Consider the following 20310-nt stretch of genomic DNA (forward strand, 5'->3'; position numbering starts at 1 on the left):
GTAGATGGTACCGCCACTTGTTCTGATAAGCGTGTGAGCGCCTTATCCACCCTGAGGGGTGTTTCCCACCGCGCCTTAACTTCTGGCGGGAAAGGGTATACCGCCAATAATTTTCTATCGGGGGAAACCCACGCATCATCACACACTTCATTTAATTTATCTGATTCAGGAAAAACTACAGGTAGTTTTTTCACCTCACACATAATACCCTTTTTTGTGGTACTTGGAGTATCAGAAATATGTAACACCTCCTTCATTGCCCTTAACGTGTGGCCCTAAAAGAAAATACGTTTGTTTCTTCACCGTCGACACTGAAATCAGTGTCCGTGTCTGGGTCTGTGTCGACCGACTGAGGTAAATGGGCATTTTACAGCCCCTGACGGTGTTTGAGACGCCTGGACAGATACTAATTTGTTCGCCGGCCCTCTCATGTCGTCAACCGGCTTGCAGCGTGTTGACATTGTCACGTAATTTCCATAAATAAGCCATCCATTCCGGTGTCGACTCCCTAGAGAGTGACATCACCATTACAGGCAATTTGCTCCGCCTCCTCACCAATATTTTCCTCATACATGTCGACACACACGTACCGACATACAGCACACACATAGGGAATGCTCTGATAGAGGACAGGACCCACTAGCCCTTTGGGGAGACAGAGGGAGAGTTTGCCAGCACACACCAAAACGCTATAATTATCCAGGGACAACCTTTATATAAGTGTTCCTCCCTTATAGCATTTTAATATATATATACATATCGCCAAATCAGTGCCCCCCCTCTCTGTTTTAACCCTGTTTCTGTAGTGCAGTGCAGGGGAGAGCATGGGAGCCTTCCCACCAGCCTTTCTGTGAGGGAAAATGGCGCTGTGTGCTGAGGAGAATAGGCCTCGCCCCCTTTTCGGCGGGCTTGTTCTCCGGAGTTTTAGATATCTGGCAGGGGTTAAATACATCCATATAGCCTCAAGGGCTATATGTGATGTATTTTTCGCCATACAGGTATTATACATTGCTGCCCAGGGCGCCCCCCCCCAGCGCCCTGCACCCTCTGTGACCGCTGTGTGAAGTGTGCTGACAACAATGGCGCACAGCTGCAGTGCTGTGCGCTACCTGATGAAGACTGAGAGTCTTCTGCCGCCTGGTTCCGGACCTCTTCATCTTCAGCGTCTGCAAGGGGGGTCGGCGGCGCGGCTCCGGGACGAACCCCAGGGCGAGCCCTGTGTTCCGACTCCCTCTGGAGCTATGTCCAGTAGCCTAAGAATCCAATCCATCCTGCACGCAGGTGAGTTGAAAATCTCTCCCCTAAGTCCCTCGATGCAGTGAGCCTGTTGCCAGCAGGACTCACTGAAAATAAAGAACCTAAAAACTTTTTCTAAGTAACTCTTTAAGAGAGCCACCTAGATTGCACCCTTCTCGGCCGGGCACAAAAACCTAACTGAGGCTTGGAGGAGGGTCATAGGGGGAGGAGCCAGTACACACCATGTGATCCTAAAAGCTTGCTTTTGTGCCCTGTCTCCTGCGGAGCCGCTATTCCCCATGGTCCTGACGGAGTCCCAAGCATCCACTAGGACGTTAGAGAAAAGGAAAAACAAACACTTTAAATAGTTAAAAGCATGCTTTTGAAGAAGTCTATCAAGATGAAACGCGTCAAGCTGCTGACCTTTAATTGTAGACTACAGGCTCACTTGTGCACTTTCAGAAGAATATATGCTCCTGTTGGTTTGACTGATATGTCTTATGACTTATTTATCCATCTATGCTGATGGGAATATCTGTTAGGGTGGTCCCAGAAAAATCAAAACTGTTGGCAGGCAAGCTTAGCACCTGCAGGGGAACACATACCTCCTAAAGTCCTGGTGTAGCTTCTCGGCAAACCTTCGCAAATATGGTCTTTTGTGGACAGTAGCAAAACCTGGCAACCAAACGGCATCGATTAGCACATCAAGACCTGTATAAGTGAAGATTTCACATACAGTACGGAGATAGGGATGGTGGTCCTGCAGATTTTACATTCTCAGCAATCATTTGAAACTTGGGTGATTGTTCTGTGGGCCGCTACTTAAAATTGACCAAACAGATTTGCCCCCTTGTAGTCATCCTGATTCTGTAACATAAATGCAGACTGGGGTGACTCTGCACTAGACGGTGCTACGCTGCTTTATGTGTGAGGCTTTGAGTTTTATTTTGAAATTCCTTAAGGTCTTGTATGGCAAGCTTATTACTTAGTGACCTTTCTGAGACCTGGCTATGGATGGGAATCAGAAGGGCAATGACATTCTGTACTTTTACATGCTGAGCAATATCTGGATGCACATTATACAGTTATAGAACATTATAACATTATTTCTGTGTCATTATCATCTAGGGATACTAGATAAGTCTTTAAACCGTTTGGATGTAGACAAGTATTTTGTGCTGATGTTTAATGTTGTGGATGAGAATGTCAGCTGGTACCTGAAGGAGAACATCCAGACCTATTGCTCCAAGCCAGACACTGTAGACGTGGATGATGAGGACTTTAAGGAGAGTAATTACATGCACTGTGAGTATCCCTCATATCCTGCTACAATATTATGTAAGGTACACACTGATAACATTGATGTAACAACTAAGGGGTCTATTTACTAAGCCTTGGTTGGGGACAAAGTGAACAGAGATAATGTACCAGCCAATCAGCTCCTAAATAACATGTCACAGGCTGTGTTTGAAAGATGACAGGAGCTGGTTGGCTGGTACTTTATCTCCGTCCACTTTGTCTCCACCCAAGGCTTAGTCAGGGCCGGTGCAAGGTCTCTATGCACCCTAGGCAAAGCTTCAACCCGGTGCCCCTACCCTGCAACCCCCCTGCAGGAGGTGCATCAGGGCTATGAGGAGCAGCCGTGGGGGTGCCCCTCGGTAGCCATAGTTACATCCGCCTCCTATGTGCCTTCACATGACTTGATGTAACTCATGTCAGCACAGAGAAAGCGCTGAGTCATGGTACAGCCTGATAGTGGCGGCTGCACTTGATTAGACCGGCAGCAGCAGCCAGCGCAGAGTAAAAGGAGGAGGCCGCATACAGAGACATCCTTCAGTTTTTTGCTAGATGAATTCAGTGGCGCCCTCCAGGAGCTGGCGCCCCTAGGCAGCCACCTAAAGCTGCCTAATGGTAGAGCCGGCCCTGGGCTTAGTAAATAGACCTCATTGATCCTTAATGACAAGTCCTTAGATTCCCCGGAAGCCTTTGTCAGAGTTTGTTGGGGCTCTTAGTTGTACAACAGCTGTAAATAAAAAATGCATCTCTCAAGCATTAATCGTCTGCATTATTTAATAGAAATAAATTACTGTAGATAGCAAGTACTAGAACAAAACGCCAGCCTAGAAAACATTCCTTATAGAGGTACTGAGCAATTCGTGAAGCTAAGAGGACCGGGTGTGGATCATCAAATCGACAGTGTCTAGGTTGACAATGTTTAGGTCGACCACTATAGGTCGACAGTCACTAGGTCGACAGGGTTGGAAGGTCAACGGGGTTTCTAGGTCGACATGTGACAGGTCAAAAGGTTGACATGAGTTTTTGGTTTTATCTGGTGTCGTTTTCTGCATACATTGGTGGTCATTCCGAGTTCGCTCGGTAAATTTTTTCGCATCGCAGCGATTTTCCGCTTAGTGCGCATACGCAATGTCCGCACTGCGACTGCGCCAAGTAAATTTGCTATGCAGTTAGGAATTTTACTCACGGTTTTTTCTTCGTTCTGGTGTTCGTAATGTGATTGACAGGAAGTGGGTGTTTCTGGGCGGAAACTGGCCGTTTTATGGGCGTGTGTGAAAAAACGCTACCGTTTCTGGGAAAAACGCAGGAGTGGCTGGAGAAACGGGGGAGTGTCTGGGCGAACGCTGGGTGTGTTTGTGACGTCAAACCAGGAACGACAAGCACTGAACTGATCGCAGATGCCAAGTAAGTCGTTCGCAATTTTAAGAAGCTAAGATTCACTCCCAGTAGGCGGCGGCTTAGCATGTGCAATGCTGCTAAAAGCAGCTTGCGAGCGAACAACTCGGAATGACCCCCCATTGACCGGGAATTAGTGCACCATGTCCCCTCGCATGGCTCGCTTCGCTCGCCATGCTTCAGGATAGGTGCCTCACTGTGTTCCAATCGTAGTCCACGTGGATCGTTAAGTATGAAAAAGTTCAAAAAAAGAAAAAAATTTGAAAAACCCATGTCGACCTTTTGACCTGTCGAGCTAGCACATGTAGACCTAGTAACCCTGTCGACCTTCCAACCCTGTCGACTTAGTGACTGTCGACCTATAGTGGTTGACCTAAACATTGTCGACCAGTGTTGACCTTCAGACCAGATCACCAAGGTGTCTCTTATCATTTATGTTGTTATTAATAACAATTATTTCTAAGGAGCCACAAAATTCTGTAGCGCCGTACAGGGCAAAAGTACAAAAGGACATGACTCAAGTAATATTACATAGCACAAGGGACAAATAAGAAATAAGGGTAATTTGACACTGTGGGGTAAATTTACTAAAGCTTCTAAAACAGAGAATTGGGGATGTTACCCATAGCAACCAATCAGATGCTGTCTATCATTTATCTATAGCCTTTAAGAAAATGGTAGACAGCATCTGACTGGTTGCTATGGGTAACATCACCAATTCTGTTTTAGAAGATTTAGAAAATGTACCCCTGTGTGTAATGTGAGTGTGCAAGGGTTATCAGAAACAAACCACTTAGGGGTCTATTCATGTAGCAGTGATAACAGGGTTTTTCACTGCTACAGTGTCTCCTATTCATATAAGGTGTTATTGTAAAAAAAAAAAAAATCTCAAAAAGGGGTGTGGCCTCATTACGATGGGCGTGATCTTGCAGGCATGGGCGGATTAAGCCTTGGGGGTGCCCGGGGCACTTAAGACAGAGGGGCCCCGATGGAAGATGGGGGATGTTTATTAAATTGTGCATACCTCCCAACATGTCCCATTCCAGGAGGGACAGAATGCTCTCTACCTGGACTTGCCACTTAATAATAAGAATTTACTCACCGGTAATTCTGTTTCTCGTAGTCCGTAGTGGATGCTGGGAACTCCGTAAGGACCATGGGGAATAGCGGGCTCCGAAGGAGGCTGGGCACTCTAGAAAGATCTTAGACTACCTGGTGTGCACTGGCTCCTCCCACTATGACCCTCCTCCAAGCCCCAGTTAGGTACTGTGCCCGGACGAGCGTACACAATAAGGAAGGATTTTGAATCCCGGGTAAGACTCATACCAGCCACACCAATCACACCGAACAACTCGTGATATGAAACCCAGTTAACAGTATGAAACGATAGAGCCTCTCAACAGACGGCTCAACAATAACCCGATTTAGTTAACAATAACTATGTACAAGTATTGCAGATAGACCGCACTTGGGATGGGCGCCCAGCATCCACTACGGACTACGAGAAACAGAATTACCGGTGAGTAAATTCTTATTTTCTCTAACGTCCTAGTGGATGCTGGGAACTCCGTAAGGACCATGGGGATTATACCAAAGCTCCCAAACGGGCGGGAGAGTGCGGATGACTCTGCAGCACCGAATGAGAGAACTCCAGGTCCTCCTCAGCCAGGGTATCAAATTTATAGAATTTTGCAAACGTGTTTGCCCCTGACCAAGTAGCTGCTCGGCAAAGTTGTAAAGCCGAGACCCCTCGGGCAGCCGCCCAAGATGAGCCCACCTTCCTTGTGGAATGGGCATTGACAGATTTAGGCTGTGGCAGGCCTGCCACAGTATGTGCAAGCTGAATTGTACTACAAATCCAACGAGCAATAGTCTGCTTAGAAGCAGGAGCACCCAGCTTGTTGGGTGCATATAGGATAAACAGCGAGTCAGATTTTCTGACTCCAGCCGTCCTGGAAACATATATTTGCAGGGCCCTGACAACGTCTAGCAACTTGGAGTCCTCCAAATCCTTAGTAGCCGCAGGCACCACAATAGGCTGGTTCAGGTGAAACGCTGACACCACCTTAGGGAGAAACTGGGGACGAGTCCTCAATTCTGCCCTATCCATATGAAAAATCAGATAAGGGCTTTTACATGATAAAGCCGCCAATTCTGACACTCGCCTGGCTGATGCCAAGGCCAATAACATGACCACTTTCCACGTGAGATATTTCAGATCCACGGTTTTTAGTGGCTCAAACCAATGTGATTTCAAGAAATTCAACATCACGTTGAGATCCCACGGTGCCACAGGAGGCACAAATGGGGGCTGAATATGCAGCACTCCTTTCACAAATGTCTGAACTTCAGGTACTGAAGCTAGTTCCTTTTGAAAGAAAATCGACAGAGCCGAGATCTGTACTTTAATGGAGCCTAGTTTTAGGCCCATATTCACTCCTGCTTGCAGGAAATGTAGAAATCGACCCAGTTGAAATTCCTCTGTTGGGGCCTTTTTGGCCTCGCACCATGCAACATATTTCCGCCATATGCGGTGATAATGTTTTGCCGTAACATCTTTCCTGGCTTTAATAAGCGTAGGAATGACTTCCTCCGGAATGCCCTTTTCCTTCAGGATCCGGCGTTCAACCGCCATGCCGTCAAACGCAGCCGCGGTAAGTCTTGGAACAGGCAGGGGCCCTGCTGTAGCAGGTCCTGTCTGAGCGGCAGGGACCAAGGGTCCTCTGAGATCATCTCTTGAAGTTCCGGGTACCACGCTCTTCTTGGCCAATCCGGAACCACGAGAATTGTGTTTACTCCTCGCTTTCTTATTATTCTCAGTACCTTTGGTATGAGAGGTAGAGGAGGGAACACATATACTGACCGGTACACCCACGGTGTCACTAGGGCGTCCACCGCTATCGCCTGAGGGTCTCTTGACCTGGCGCAATACTTCTCTAGTTTTTTGTTTATGCGGGACGCCATCATGTCCACCTGTGGACGACCCCATTGATTTACAATCATTTTGAAGACTTCTGGATGAAGTCCCCACTCTCCCGGGTGGAGGTCGTGCCTGCTGAGAAAGTCTGCTTCCCAGTTGTCCACTCCCGGGATGAACACTGCTGACAGTGCTAGTACATGATTCTCCGCCCATCGGAGAATTTTTGTGGCTTCTGCCATCGCTGTCCTGCTTCTTGTGCCGCCTTGTCGATTCACATGGGCGACTGCCGTGATGTTGTCTGACTGGATCAGCACCGGCTGGTGTAGAAGCAGGGATTTTGCTTGACTTAGGGCATTGTAAATGGCCCTTAGTTCCAGAATATTTATGTGAAGGGCAGTCTCCTGACTTGACCATAGTCCCTGGAAATTTCTTCCCTTTGTGACTGCCCCCCAGCCCCGTAGGCTGGCATCCGTGGTCACCAGGACCCAGTCCTGTATGCCGAATCTGCGGCCCTCCAGAAGATGAGCACTGTTCAGCCACCACAGAAGAGACACCCTGGTTCGTGGAGACAGGGTTATTAAACGATGCATCTGAAGATGCGATCCGGACCACTTGTCCAACAGGTTCCACTGAAAGATTCTGGCATGGAACCTGCCGAATGGAATTGCTTCGTAAGAAGCTACCATCTTTCCCAGGACCCGCGTGCAGTGATGCACCGATACCTGTTTTGGTTTTAGGAGGTCTCTGACTAGAGAAGACAACTCCCTGGCTTTCTCCTCCGGGAGAAACACTTTTTTCTGGGCCGTGTCCAGAATCATTCCCAGGAACATTAGACGTGTCGTGGGGACCAGCTGTGACTTTGGGATATTCAGAATCCAACCGTGCTGGCTCAGCACTTCCTGAGATAGTGCTACTCCCACTAACAACTGTTCCTTGGATCGTGCCTTTATTAGGAGATCGTCCAAGTATGGGATAATTAAAACTCCCTTTTTTCGAAGGAGTATCATCATTTCCGCCATAACCTTGGTAAATACCCTCGGTGCCGTGGAGAGTCCAAACGGCAGCGTCTGGAATTGGTAATGGCAATCCTGTACCACAAATCTGAGGTACTCCTGGTGAGAATTGTAAATGGGGACATGCAGGTAAGCATCCTTGATGTCCAGGGATACCATGTAATCCCCCTCGTCCAGGCTTGCAATAACCGCCCTGAGCGATTCCATCTTGAACTTGAATTTTTTTATGTATGTGTTCAAGGACTTCAAATTTAGAATGGGTCTCACCGAACCGTCCGGTTTCGGTACCACAAATAGTGTGGAATAGTAACCCCGGCCTTGTTGAAGTAGGGGTACCTTGATTATCACCTGCTGGGAATACAGCTTGTGAATTGCCGCTAGCACTGCCTCCCTGTCTGAGGGAGCAATCGGCAAGGCGGATTTTAGGAAACGGCGGGGTGGAATCGCCTCGAATTCCAGCCTGTATCCCTGAGATACTATTTGAAGGATCCAGGGATCTACCTGTGAGCGAACCCACTGATCGCTGAAATTCCTGAGGCGGGCCCCCACCGTACCTGGCTCCGCTTGTGAAGCCCCACCGTCATGCGGCGGACTTGGAAGAGGAAGCGGGGGAGGACTTTTGTTCCTGGGAACCTGCTGTTTGCTGCAGCCTTTTTCCCCTGCCTCTGCCTCTAGACAGAAAAGACCCTCCTTTTCCCCGCTTATTTTTCTGGGATCGAAAGGACTGAACCTGATAAAATGGCGCCTTCTTAGGCTGTGAGGGGACATGGGGTAAAAATGCTGACTTCCCAGACGTTGCTGTGGAAACTAGGTCGGAGAGACCATCCCCAAATAATTCCTCCCCTTTATAAGGCAAAACTTCCATGTGCCTTTTGGAATCTGCATCTCCAGTCCACTGGCGAGTCCATAAGCATCTCCTAGCAGAGATAGATAGTGCACTTACTTTAGATGCCAGCCGGCAGATTTCCCTCTGTGCATCTCTCATGTATAAGACTGAGTCTTTGATATGGTCAATTGTTAACAGGATCGTGTCTCTGTCTAGTGTGTCAATATTTTCTGACAGGTTATCTGACCATGCAGCGGCAGCACTGCACATCCAAGCTGACGCAATTGCTGGTCTGAGTATAATGCCTGAGTGTGTATATACAGACTTCAGGATCGCCTCCTGCCTTCTATCAGCAGGTTCCTTAAGGGCGGCCGTATCCTGGGACGGTAGTGCCACCTTTTTTGACAAACGTGTGAGCGCTTTATCCACCCTCGGGGGTGTTTCCCAACGTAACCTATCCTCTGGCGGGAAAGGGAACGCCATTAGTAATTTCTTAGGAATCACCAATTTCTTATCAGGGGAAGCCCACGCTTCTTCACACACTTCATTTAATTCATCTGACGGGGGAAAAACTACAGGTAGTTTTTTCTCCCCAAACATAATACCCTTTTTTGTGGTACCTGGATGTAAATCAGAAATATTTAACACCTCTTTCATTGCCTCAATCATGCAGCGAATGGCCTTAACGGGCATTAAATTTGACTCATCGTCGTCGACACTGGCGTCAGTATCCGTGTCGACATCTACTTGTGCCACCTGAGATAACGGGCGTTTTAGAGCCCCTGATGACTTTTGAGACCCTTGGACCGGCACGAGCTGAAGACTCGGCTGTCCCACAGTCGGCATGTCGTCAAATTTTTTATGTAAGGAGTCTATACGTGCACTCATTTCTTGCCATAATACCATCCACTCAGGTGTCTGCCCCGCAGGGGGTGACATCTCTGCTAAAGGCATCTGCTCCCCCTCCACATCATTATCCTCCTCAAACATGTCGACACAGCCGTACCGACACACTCCACACACACAGGGAATGCTCAAATAGAGGACAGGACCCACAAAAGCCCTTTGGGGGGACAGAGTAAGAGTATGCCAGCACACACCAGAGCGCTATATATATACAGGGACTAACTGAGTTATGTCCCTAATAGCTGCTTATACTGTATACAGTGCCAATTTAGTGCCCCCCCTCTCTTTTTCCCTCTTACTGTATTGTAGAAATGCAGGGAAGAGCCAGGGAGCTTCCTTCCAGCCGAGCTGTGAGGGAAAAATGGCGCCAGTGTGCTGAGGAGATAGGCTCCGCCCCTTTTTCGCGGCCTATTCTCCCGCTTATTTTGGGATTCTGGCAGGGGTATTTACCTCATATATAGCCCCAGGGGCTATATATTGAGGTATTTTAGCCAGCCAAGGTGTTTTTATTGCTGCCTCAGAGCGCCCCCCCCCCAGCGCTCTGCACCCTCAGTGACCGGAGTGTGAAGTGTGTATGAGGAGCAATGGCGCACAGCTGCAGTGCTGTGCGCTACCTTAGTGAAGACAGGATGTCTTCATGCCGCCGATTTTCCGGACCATCTTCCTGCTTCTGGCTCTGTAAGGGGGACGGCGGCGCGGCTCCGGGACCGAACATCAAGGCTGGGCCTGCGGTCGATCCCTCTGGAGCTAATGGTGTCCAGTAGCCTAAGAAGCCCAATCCGGCTGCAAGCAGGCGAGTTCGCTTCTTCTCCCCTTAGTCCCTCGCTGCAGTGAGCCTGTTGCCAGCAGGACTCACTGAAAAAAAAAAATTCTAAGACTATAACTTTCTAAGAGCTCAGGAGAGCCCCTAGTGTGCATCCAACCTCGGCCGGGCACGAAATCTAACTGGGGCTTGGAGGAGGGTCATAGTGGGAGGAGCCAGTGCACACCAGGTAGTCTAAGATCTTTCTAGAGTGCCCAGCCTCCTTCGGAGCCCGCTATTCCCCATGGTCCTTACGGAGTTCCCAGCATCCACTAGGACGTTAGAGAAATATGATTGGCGTCACCTGTGTTGAACTATTTAATTGATAAGAAAGGTATTTCAACACAGGTGATTGCAATCAGAAATTAAGAGGGAAGTTCAGGTACAGAGCATTTTGTCCCTCCTGGAATGGGTCATGGCGGGAGGTATAGATTGTGTATATTACATTTAAATCAAAAGTGTATATTAGTTTTAACTGATAGTTTAACAATGCCTGGGTACTGTTTATACCTCCACCTAATTGAAAGACAACTATTTTATAACTTTTCTTGTACTTGAACAAAGACAACTTAACCTTAAAACACACATAGAAAAATAAAATAATTTATCTTGTCACACGCAAGAATAGCAGCAGCCGCCTCTGTACTGCTTACACACTGGTACAGGACTCAGGAGGACTCTGTGTGTGTCTCTATCTCTAGACCCAAATGGTTTAGTTGCATAACAGTTTACACAAGACTAAGACACCCAGGCGGGGAGGAGGAGAAGCTGGGATCCCTGTGTCACTTACAGCACTCTCCACCCTTCCATCTCTCCTCTGGTCAGAAAGCTCTGTCGGTAGCTCATAAAACATGATATTCCTTTGTCTCTGCCTGCACTGCATACTGTCCTGCTCACATTCTGGCTGCTGGTTCTGCTGCTGCTGCTTAAGAGGGAAAGCTAGTAATGTCAGTGTGCTCTGGCTGGGAGGCCTCCTGACAGAGGGGGCCCCAGGGTACAGTATGCCCTGCATCCCCCCCCCCCCCCCCCTTAATCTGGCTATGCTTGCAGGAAAAGACTACCTTACACCGACACAACAATGCTATTTAAACCATATTATGCCCAACACAGTAATGCCCCATGCACCATATTATGTCCCACACAGTAATGTCCCTTGCACCATATTATGCCTCACACAGTAATGTCCCTGGCACCATATTATGCACCACACAGCAAAGCCCTCGGCACCATATTATACCCCACACAGTAATGCCCTTTGCACCATATTATGCTCCACACAGTAATGCCTCTTGCACCATATTATACCCCACACAGTAATGCCCTTTGCACCATATTATGCCCCACACAGTAATGCCTCTTGCACCATATTATACCCCACAAAGTAATGCCCTTTGCACCATATTATACCCCACACAGTAATGTCCCTGGCACCATATTATGTCCCACACAGTAATGTCCCTAGCACCATATTATGTCTCACACAGTAATGCGCTTTGCACCATATTATGCCCCACACAGTAATGTCCCTGGCACCATATTATGCCCCACACAGTAATGCCCCTTGCACCATATTATGCCTCACACAGTAATGTCCCTGGCACCATATTATGCCCCACACAGTAATGTCCCTGGCACCATATTATGCCCCACACAGTAATGCCCCTTGAACCATATTATGCCTCACACAATAATTCCCTCGGAACCATATTATACCCCACACAGTAATGTCCCTGGCACTTTATTATGCCCCACACAGTAATGTCCCTGGCACCATATTATGCCCCATACAGTAATGTCCCTGGCACCATATTATGCCCCACACAGTAATGCCCCTTGCACCATATTATGCTTCACACAGTAATTCCTTCTGCACCATATTATGCCCCACACAATAAGGTCCCTGGCACCATATTATGTCCCACACAGTAATGTCCCTGGCACCATATTATGCCCCACACAGTAATGCCCCTGGCACCATATTATGTCCCACACAGAAATGTACCTGGCACCATATTATGTCCCACACAGAAATGTCCCTGGCACCATATTATGCCCCACACAGTAATGTCCCTGGCACCATATTATGTCACATACAGTAATGTCCCTGGAACCATATTATGCCCCACACAGTAATGTCCCTGGCACCATATTATGCCCCACACAGTAATGTCCCTGGCACCATATTATGTCCCACACAGTAATGTCCCTGGCACCATATTATGCCCCACACAGTAATGTCCCTGGCACCATATTATGCCTCACACAGTAATTCCCTCGACACCATATTATGCACCACACAGTAATGTCCCTGGCACCATATTATGCACCACACAGTAATGTCCCTGGCACCATATTATGTCCCACACAGTAATGTCCCTGGCACCATATTATGCCCCACACAGTAATGTCCCTGGCACCATATTATGTCCCACACAGTAATGTCCCTGGCACCATATTATGCCCCACACAGTAATGTCCCTGGCACCATATTATGTCCCACACAGTAATGTCCCTGGAACCATATTATGCCCCACACAGTAATGTCCCTGGCACCATATTATGCACCACACAGTAATTCCCTCGGCACCATATTATGCCCCACACAGTAATGTCCCTGGCACCATATTATGCACCACACAGTAATGTCCCTGGCACCATATTATGCCCCACACAGTAATGTCCCTGGCACCATATTATGTCCCACACAGTAATGTCCCTGGCACCATATTATGCCCCACACAGTAATGTCCCTGGCACCATATTATGCCCCACACAGTAATGTCCCTGGCACCATATTATGCCTCACACAGTAATTCCCTCGGCACCATATTATGCACCACACAGTAATGTCCCTGGCACCATATTATGCCCCACACAGTAATGTCCCTGGCACCATATTATGCCCCACACAGTAATGTCCCTGGCACCATATTATGCCCCACACAGTAATCACCCTGGCACCATATTATGCCCCACACAGTAATGTCCCTGGCACCATATTATGCCTCACACAGTAATTCCCTCTGCACCATATTATGTCCCACACAGTAATGTCCCTGGCACCATATTATGCACCACACAGTAATGTTCCTGGCACCATATTATGTCCCACACAGTAATGTCCCTGGCACCATATTATGCCCCACACAGTAATGTCCCTGGCACCATATTATGTCCCACACAGTAATGTCCCTGGCACCATATTATGTCCCACACAGTAATGTCCCTGGCACCATATTATGCCCCACACAGTAATGTCCCTGGCACCATATTATTCCTCACACAGTAATTCCCTCGACACCATATTATGCACCACACAGTAATGTCCCTGGCACCATATTATGCACCACACAGTAATGTCCCTGGCACCATATTATGTCCCACACAGTAATGTCCCTGGCACCATATTATGCCCCACACAGTAATGTCCCTGGCACCATATTATGTCCCACACAGTAATGTCCCTGGCACCATATTATGCCCCACACAGTAATGTCCCTGGCACCATATTATGTCCCACACAGTAATGTCCCTGGAACCATATTATGCCCCACACAGTAATGTCCCTGGCACCATATTATGCACCACACAGTAATTCCCTCGGCACCATATTATGCCCCACACAGTAATGTCCCTGGTACCATATTATGCACCACACAGTAATGTCCCTGGCACCATATTATGTCCCACACAGAAATGTCCCTGGCACCATATTATTCCCCACACAGTAATGTCCCTGGCACCATATTATGCCCCACACAGTAATGTCCCTGGCACCATATTATGTCCCACACAGTAATGTCCCTGGCACCATATTATGCCCCACACAGTAATGTCCCTGGCACCATATTATGCCCCACACAGTAATGTCCCTGGCACCATATTATGCCCCACACAGTAATGTCCCTGGCACCATATTATGCCCCACACAGTCATGTGGGGTGGCGGCAGTGGCTGTTAGCAATAAATTCAGTTTATAAGCCGCTTTGATCATAGGGGACACACACAGTGATCCTCTCTAATAGCTACATTATACTCAACTGCAACAAATATAGCTACTGCAGAGAGATACATCTGCACCTATTTGTAACAAAGGAAGCTATTATTGAAGGGACGTTATATTGAGCAATATGTAAAGCAGGCTTTCCCAACCACGGTCCTCAAGGCACACCAACAGTGCAGGTTTTAGTGATATCCAGGCTTCAGCACAGGTGACTTAATTAGTAGCTTAGTTATTTTGATTTAACCATCTGTGCTGCAGCCTGGATATCACTAAAACCTGCACTGTTGGTGTGCCTTGAGGACCGTGGTTGGGAATGACTGATGTAAAGGCACAAGTGTTACAGATGTAATGAACTTATTGAATAAGAATTGTGTATATGAAGGAACCGGATACATAATAATTTGGAAATACAATCCTGCTGTGATCATCTGACACTCAGTAAGCCATTATAAAGACTGCTTTTGGAAATAATTATGGCTATGAGAATAAATTTATAAATAGTTCAGTGAATTTACACTAACTTAATTACAGCAATTTGTCTGGTGACCTTGTTTAGCCAGAATATTGGTACGTATCTATTTACAATAAATACAGCTATTGCTGAATGGATGATATACTGGATAGCTTTGCTAAGTCAGAAGTCACATGAGTTCAGTATAATATTGTATGCAAGCAAATTATTGATACACTCCTAATAAATACCACACAGCATTTAATATTTTAATATCAGAATAATTATTGGGAACCAAGAAAGAGAACCATTTAGATATTGAATTGAATGAATAGATTACAGTCTCTATTGATATATACTACAAATAGAATAATATACAACTTCCCTAAGAATTCTGATTTGTAACAAGATATATTCAAACTGGATTAATAAAGACACGGCACAGGTAGCGAGCCTTGGTTTTAATATTTTCTTTTTATTCACGGTGTATGATAAGTGTATCACATGGTGTATTGCACGGTCTCATTTCATGTTTGGACAATTTTAATGGATTTATTAAAGGTTAATTTTTAATTATCTTTTCTGCGCCAACAAAGAGACATTCTTTCTCCTTTTTCTTTTGCAAGGGAAAGAATTGGCAATGCAATGGCATAACAATTACGCAATTCAATGTGAATGAACACTCACAACTCTCCTCTATGCTATTATTTGTTTTCAACTACTGTACCAGTAAAAGAGGTTCTATAGATGGAGGAACAAGTGCAGCAGTACCCCGCTGTTTAAATTAAACAAACATGGTTCCTCTGATGTTTTGGAGAATTATCTGTTTATTAGATGTACACTCTAAAGCTGGGTATGCACTGAGCAATGGGGGTAATTCTGAGTTGATCGCAGCAGGAACTTTGTTAGCAGTTGGGCAAAACCATGTGCACTGCAGGGGAGGCAGATATAACATGTGCAGAGAGAGTTAGATTTGGGTGGGGTGAGTTCAATCTGCAATCTAAATTGCAGTGTAAAAATAAAGCAGCCAGTATTTACCCTGCACAGAAACAAAATAACCCACCCAAATCTAACTCTCTCTGCACATGTTATATCTGCCCCCCCTGCAGTGCACATGGTTTTGCCCAACTGCTAAAAAATGTCCTGCTGCGATCAACTTGGAATTACCCCCATTATATCTGCACTTCATTGGAACGGCCGATATATTGTGAGACCGTTGATGGGTGTATACCCCTGAAATGTCCGTGAACTACAGATATGTTGGCGCATCTTGCTTTGGGTACGGGCGGTCGGCAGTTGCTGTAGGGACTGCTGGTGACTAACATCTCAATTGGGCAGACACATGTAAATGCCCGCCCAGTTGTGACACATTGGGTGAACAATTGGTAAGTGTGTATGCACTTACCAATCACTAGACAGGTCAACGGGTGTGTACTCAGCTTAACTCAGTCAGGTAATGCCCTCTGGACTAATACGCAGCTGCAGGTGGGAAGTAGCTATAACAGGTTCTAGAAAGCACCGACAAACATTATCAATGCCAGTCCCTGGGTTCTGGCATGCAGGGGGGATGCAGTCACCATACCGGCTATCGAGATGCCGGCAGTTGGAGTGCCGATGCCAGAATCCTGACGCTGGTCAGAAGGCCGGCGCTGGAATTCCGACGTAGATCGTAAGTAGGGTCAGGTTTAAGCTGCAGGGGGAAGGGGGGGTTGTTTCGGTATAGGCCCCGGGGGGTTAGAGTTAGACTGTGTGTGTGTGGGGGGGGGGGGGTTAGGGTTAGGCTGTGGAGAGGGGGAATTAGAGCTAGGCACTACAAGGGAGGGTTAGGGTTAGGCTGCGTGGGATGGAGGTTAATGTTAGGCTGCAGGGAGAGAGGAGTTGGGTTATGCACCACTGGGGAGGGTTTGGGACAGCCTGTACTGAGTAGGGGCCCTGCTGACAGGTAGATGTACTCTCCTCCTCTCACTTTCACTGAAGGTGGTTTTCACAGTTGGTCTCACCCACCACGGCAGCCCAAGTCCTTCCTCCATATAGCACAGACATCCCTGGTGAACGGGTAACTTGGTGAGGGGCCTACTCTAGCCACGTTTCCCTGACATTGAGGACAGAACCAGCAGAAACTAGCAGCAGACACCATCCATAGCAGGGGCTCTATGCAACAATCTCCGCAGTTAATCCTCCAGCCAGTCTTCAGAGGTAGGCCATAAGCAGGATCTGCAAGACAACATTACTGATTGTATGATTGACAGGGTTGCTCTGTCTCAGCTAAAGCTGGCCATAACACCAGGCCAAGTTTCATCTAACTGTCCAACTAGTTGGGTGATTGTAATGAAAATATGGTAATGTATGGCAGCAAATGACAGTCAGCAATTTGAGGAGCATGGAAGGGGATTTGGCAATGGTCTAGTAGACTTTGATAAATAGGTGAATTTTCAAGCTGGGTGAGATCCTTATAGTTTGAGGGAGGGCATACCGGAGGTGGGGTGCAGCATTTTAGAAGCCTTCGAGGTGGAAATGAGATGTAGTTATAAGGGGTGGGGGAGAATCGGAAGGGAGAGAGCATAGCGAGACATGAGGCTGGAGGTGTAAGTGGCTGAGGAGACAACAAGGGATTTGTAGGTGTGTGAGGAGTTTGAATTGTATTCTGTTGGGAGAGGGATTCAGTAACTGGGGTTGGCAGAGGGAGGAGCCATTGTGTTTCAGGGAGATTGCAGAAGAGAGAAGAGGATGACGAGGAGTCCAGACAGGAAAAGGTTGCAGTAGTCAAGGTGGAAGATAATTGGATAAGGGTTTTGGTAAAACATTTGCACCATCTGGGCACACTGCATAGAGGAATTACATTAATGTTATAATATACTGTATGAAATAAAGGTATCCTGATGTCCCCATGCTGTCATGAGTTAGTTAAGACATAAGTGAGGCAGCATCAAGCTGCTACAAGTTTGCCCTTAAAAACCCAATAAAATAAAATATAAAAAGCTACGTATACCAATATTTTGCCAAACATTTGTTGTCCTATAAAAAAGAAAAACCTGAAAACTAGTTGGGACTGGATTTATGTCATGTCTATTCATTATTACAGTGTAGGGTTTTATGTATCTTTTAAATAAATAATGTTTGTAGGTAGAAAAAAAAATATTTCAAATTTGGCTCTTGGATCCTGAAGTAACTGTGTCCTTGAGCCGCCTGTTGGAGCACCAGGGTACATGTAGTTAAAAAGGACTTATGTTCCCATAGTGTTTGAGTTATTGTATATTATTATTATTATTATTACACTTTTTTCTTTTTTTAGCGATCAATGGATTTCAGTTCGGTAACCTGCCAGCTGTGGACATGTGCCTGGGTGACTCTGTGTCTTGGCATTTGTTTGGAATTGGGAATGAAGTAGACATCCACTCTGCATACTTCCATGGTCACACCGTCACTAACAAAGGACATCGGATGGATGTCATTAACTTATTTCCCGCCTCTTTCGCTGCAGTGGAAATGGCCCCATCAACTGCTGGAAAGTGGATGATAAGCTGCCAAGTAAATGACCACATTAAAGGTAAACACAGGGCTACCTAGGGCAGTGAAGCTTAAGAGGCTCCATAGAAATGGTTTTATGTTGATTGGATTACTTCTTACTGTCTAATTTTCTTTGTTTGCTATTTGGTATTCACCAACATACGCGCACACAGGGGGGATTTCCGAGTACCTGTCTATAACGCTGCAGCAGCCTCTGTCCTTTTGTTTAAACTGAGAGGCTGGCTGAATGTACAGTAGGGGGAGCCGGAGAGAGCAGCTCCTCCCAGGCACAGGCAGTCTCCATGTGGCTTTTTATTATTATTACATTTTATTTAGAAGGCGCCACAAGTGTTTCGAGGCGCCGTCCAAAGGACAGTACAGGGAGACAAAACTTAGCATTACAGTAAATAAATAACAAAAATAGAGTAGAGGTAACTAACAAAGAGCACCACAATTCTCAAAACATTATACAGCTAAGATGTAAGTAGCAAGGGAGTAATCATCGTACTACTTGGGGCTGGCGGCCATAGAGATGAGCCTTTACCAGCAGGAGAAAAAGCGGGTAAAGATGGTTGCTGAGTAGGAGGGGGCTGTGAGTGAAATATGTCAAGAAGAGGGCTTTGACAACAGGAGGAAAGAGGGCCCTGCTCTGAAGAGCTAACAATCTAGTGCGAAGGGTCGACAGACAGATGACATCAGGTGCAAGCAAGCGGGAGGTAGCCTGATGGCAGTATGTAAGCAAAGCAGAGATGTTCAAGGCATGGGGATGGAGGAGCAGCCTCAGGACTAGGTTATGCATCGGAAGGATACGCTTTGATGAATAGATGGGTTTTCAGTGCCCGTTTGAAGCTTTACAAGGTCGGGGAGATTCAATGGAGCGGGTGAGCGCGTTCCACTGAAGGGGTGCAGCACGGGCAAAATCTTGAACTCGCTTTGTGACAGAGAGCTGGCCGGGTGAGGCTGTGACTGTCACTCCACTGACTGCAACAACCAGTAGGTGTATGTCTCACTGTTCTCACGTGTGTGTAGGGGGGCGCGAGCTTTCTTTTATAAATGACTAGAGATGAGCAGGTTTGGTTCCCTGGGAACCAAACTCCCCCCCCCCCCCCCCCCCCCCCCCAAACATCCCTTTCCGAGCCCAGATCCAAGTTCTTCTCGGGACTTCCCGCCTGACTCGGAAACCAGAACGAGGCAAAACATCATCATCCCGCTGTCAGATTCTCGCAGGTTTTGGATCCCATATAAACAGCCACGTGCCACCGCCATTTTCACTCCAGACTTGGAGAGTGAGGGAGAGAGACCTCTGTCTCTCTCTGTGGTTGGTGGCGTCGGGTGGGGTTAGTGTGTACTCTGTAGGGGTGCTGCTGCAGTCACTGGGGTGTACCTGTGCTGTGTTAGGGGTGCTGTCCTGGCTGTCACTGCTGTTTCGTGTGCTGCAGCTGTACATGGGTGTTGCTGTCCTGACTGTCATTGTGTTGTATAGGGTGCAGGGGCACTTTCCTCCTGTATGCTGTAAAATATAGGGTTGCTGCTGTCCCTGTATGTTCTAAAAATTCAGGGGTGCAGTTGTTAAAAATTAAAAGCACACTGCTGTTTGCTGTAAAGTATAGGGGTGCTGCTGTTCAAATAACATTACACTGGCCCTGTATGCTATAAAAATTCAGGGGTGCAGTGAAAATCAATGTCTTGTATGTTGTAATAATTCTGGAATGCAGTGAAAAACAATGTACACTGGCCCTGTCTTGTATGCTGTAAAATTACAGGGGTGTTGTGAACATACAGGGGTGCTGGCACTGTCTGCAGTTGTGATGTCTAGGCCTGACCTTCACAACACTGTATGGCAGGGGTGGGGAACCTTTTTTCTACCGAGGGCCATTTGGATATTTATTAAATCCTTCGGGGGCGATACAAGTCTGCCCCCGCGCGCGCCAAAAAAATGGGTGTGGCCAGTTAAA

The 20310-nt window shown here is 47.1% G+C and overlaps 1 protein-coding gene across 1 annotated transcript in view; it reads left to right on the forward strand.

Moving 5' to 3' along the window:
* LOC134990141 (ferroxidase HEPHL1-like) overlaps positions 1 to 20310 on the forward strand; it is a 209947-nt gene that overhangs the window by 16621 nt on the left and 173016 nt on the right. Inside the window, exons 4-5 of the mRNA XM_063950651.1 lie at positions 2365 to 2541; positions 18141 to 18395. Coding sequence (XP_063806721.1) covers positions 2365 to 2541; positions 18141 to 18395 — 432 coding nt within the window. The remainder of the gene's footprint in view (positions 1 to 2364; positions 2542 to 18140; positions 18396 to 20310) is intronic.

The sequence above is a fragment of the Pseudophryne corroboree genome, chromosome 2 (genome assembly GCF_028390025.1).
Source record: "Pseudophryne corroboree isolate aPseCor3 chromosome 2, aPseCor3.hap2, whole genome shotgun sequence".
NCBI lineage: Eukaryota > Metazoa > Chordata > Amphibia > Anura > Myobatrachidae > Pseudophryne > Pseudophryne corroboree.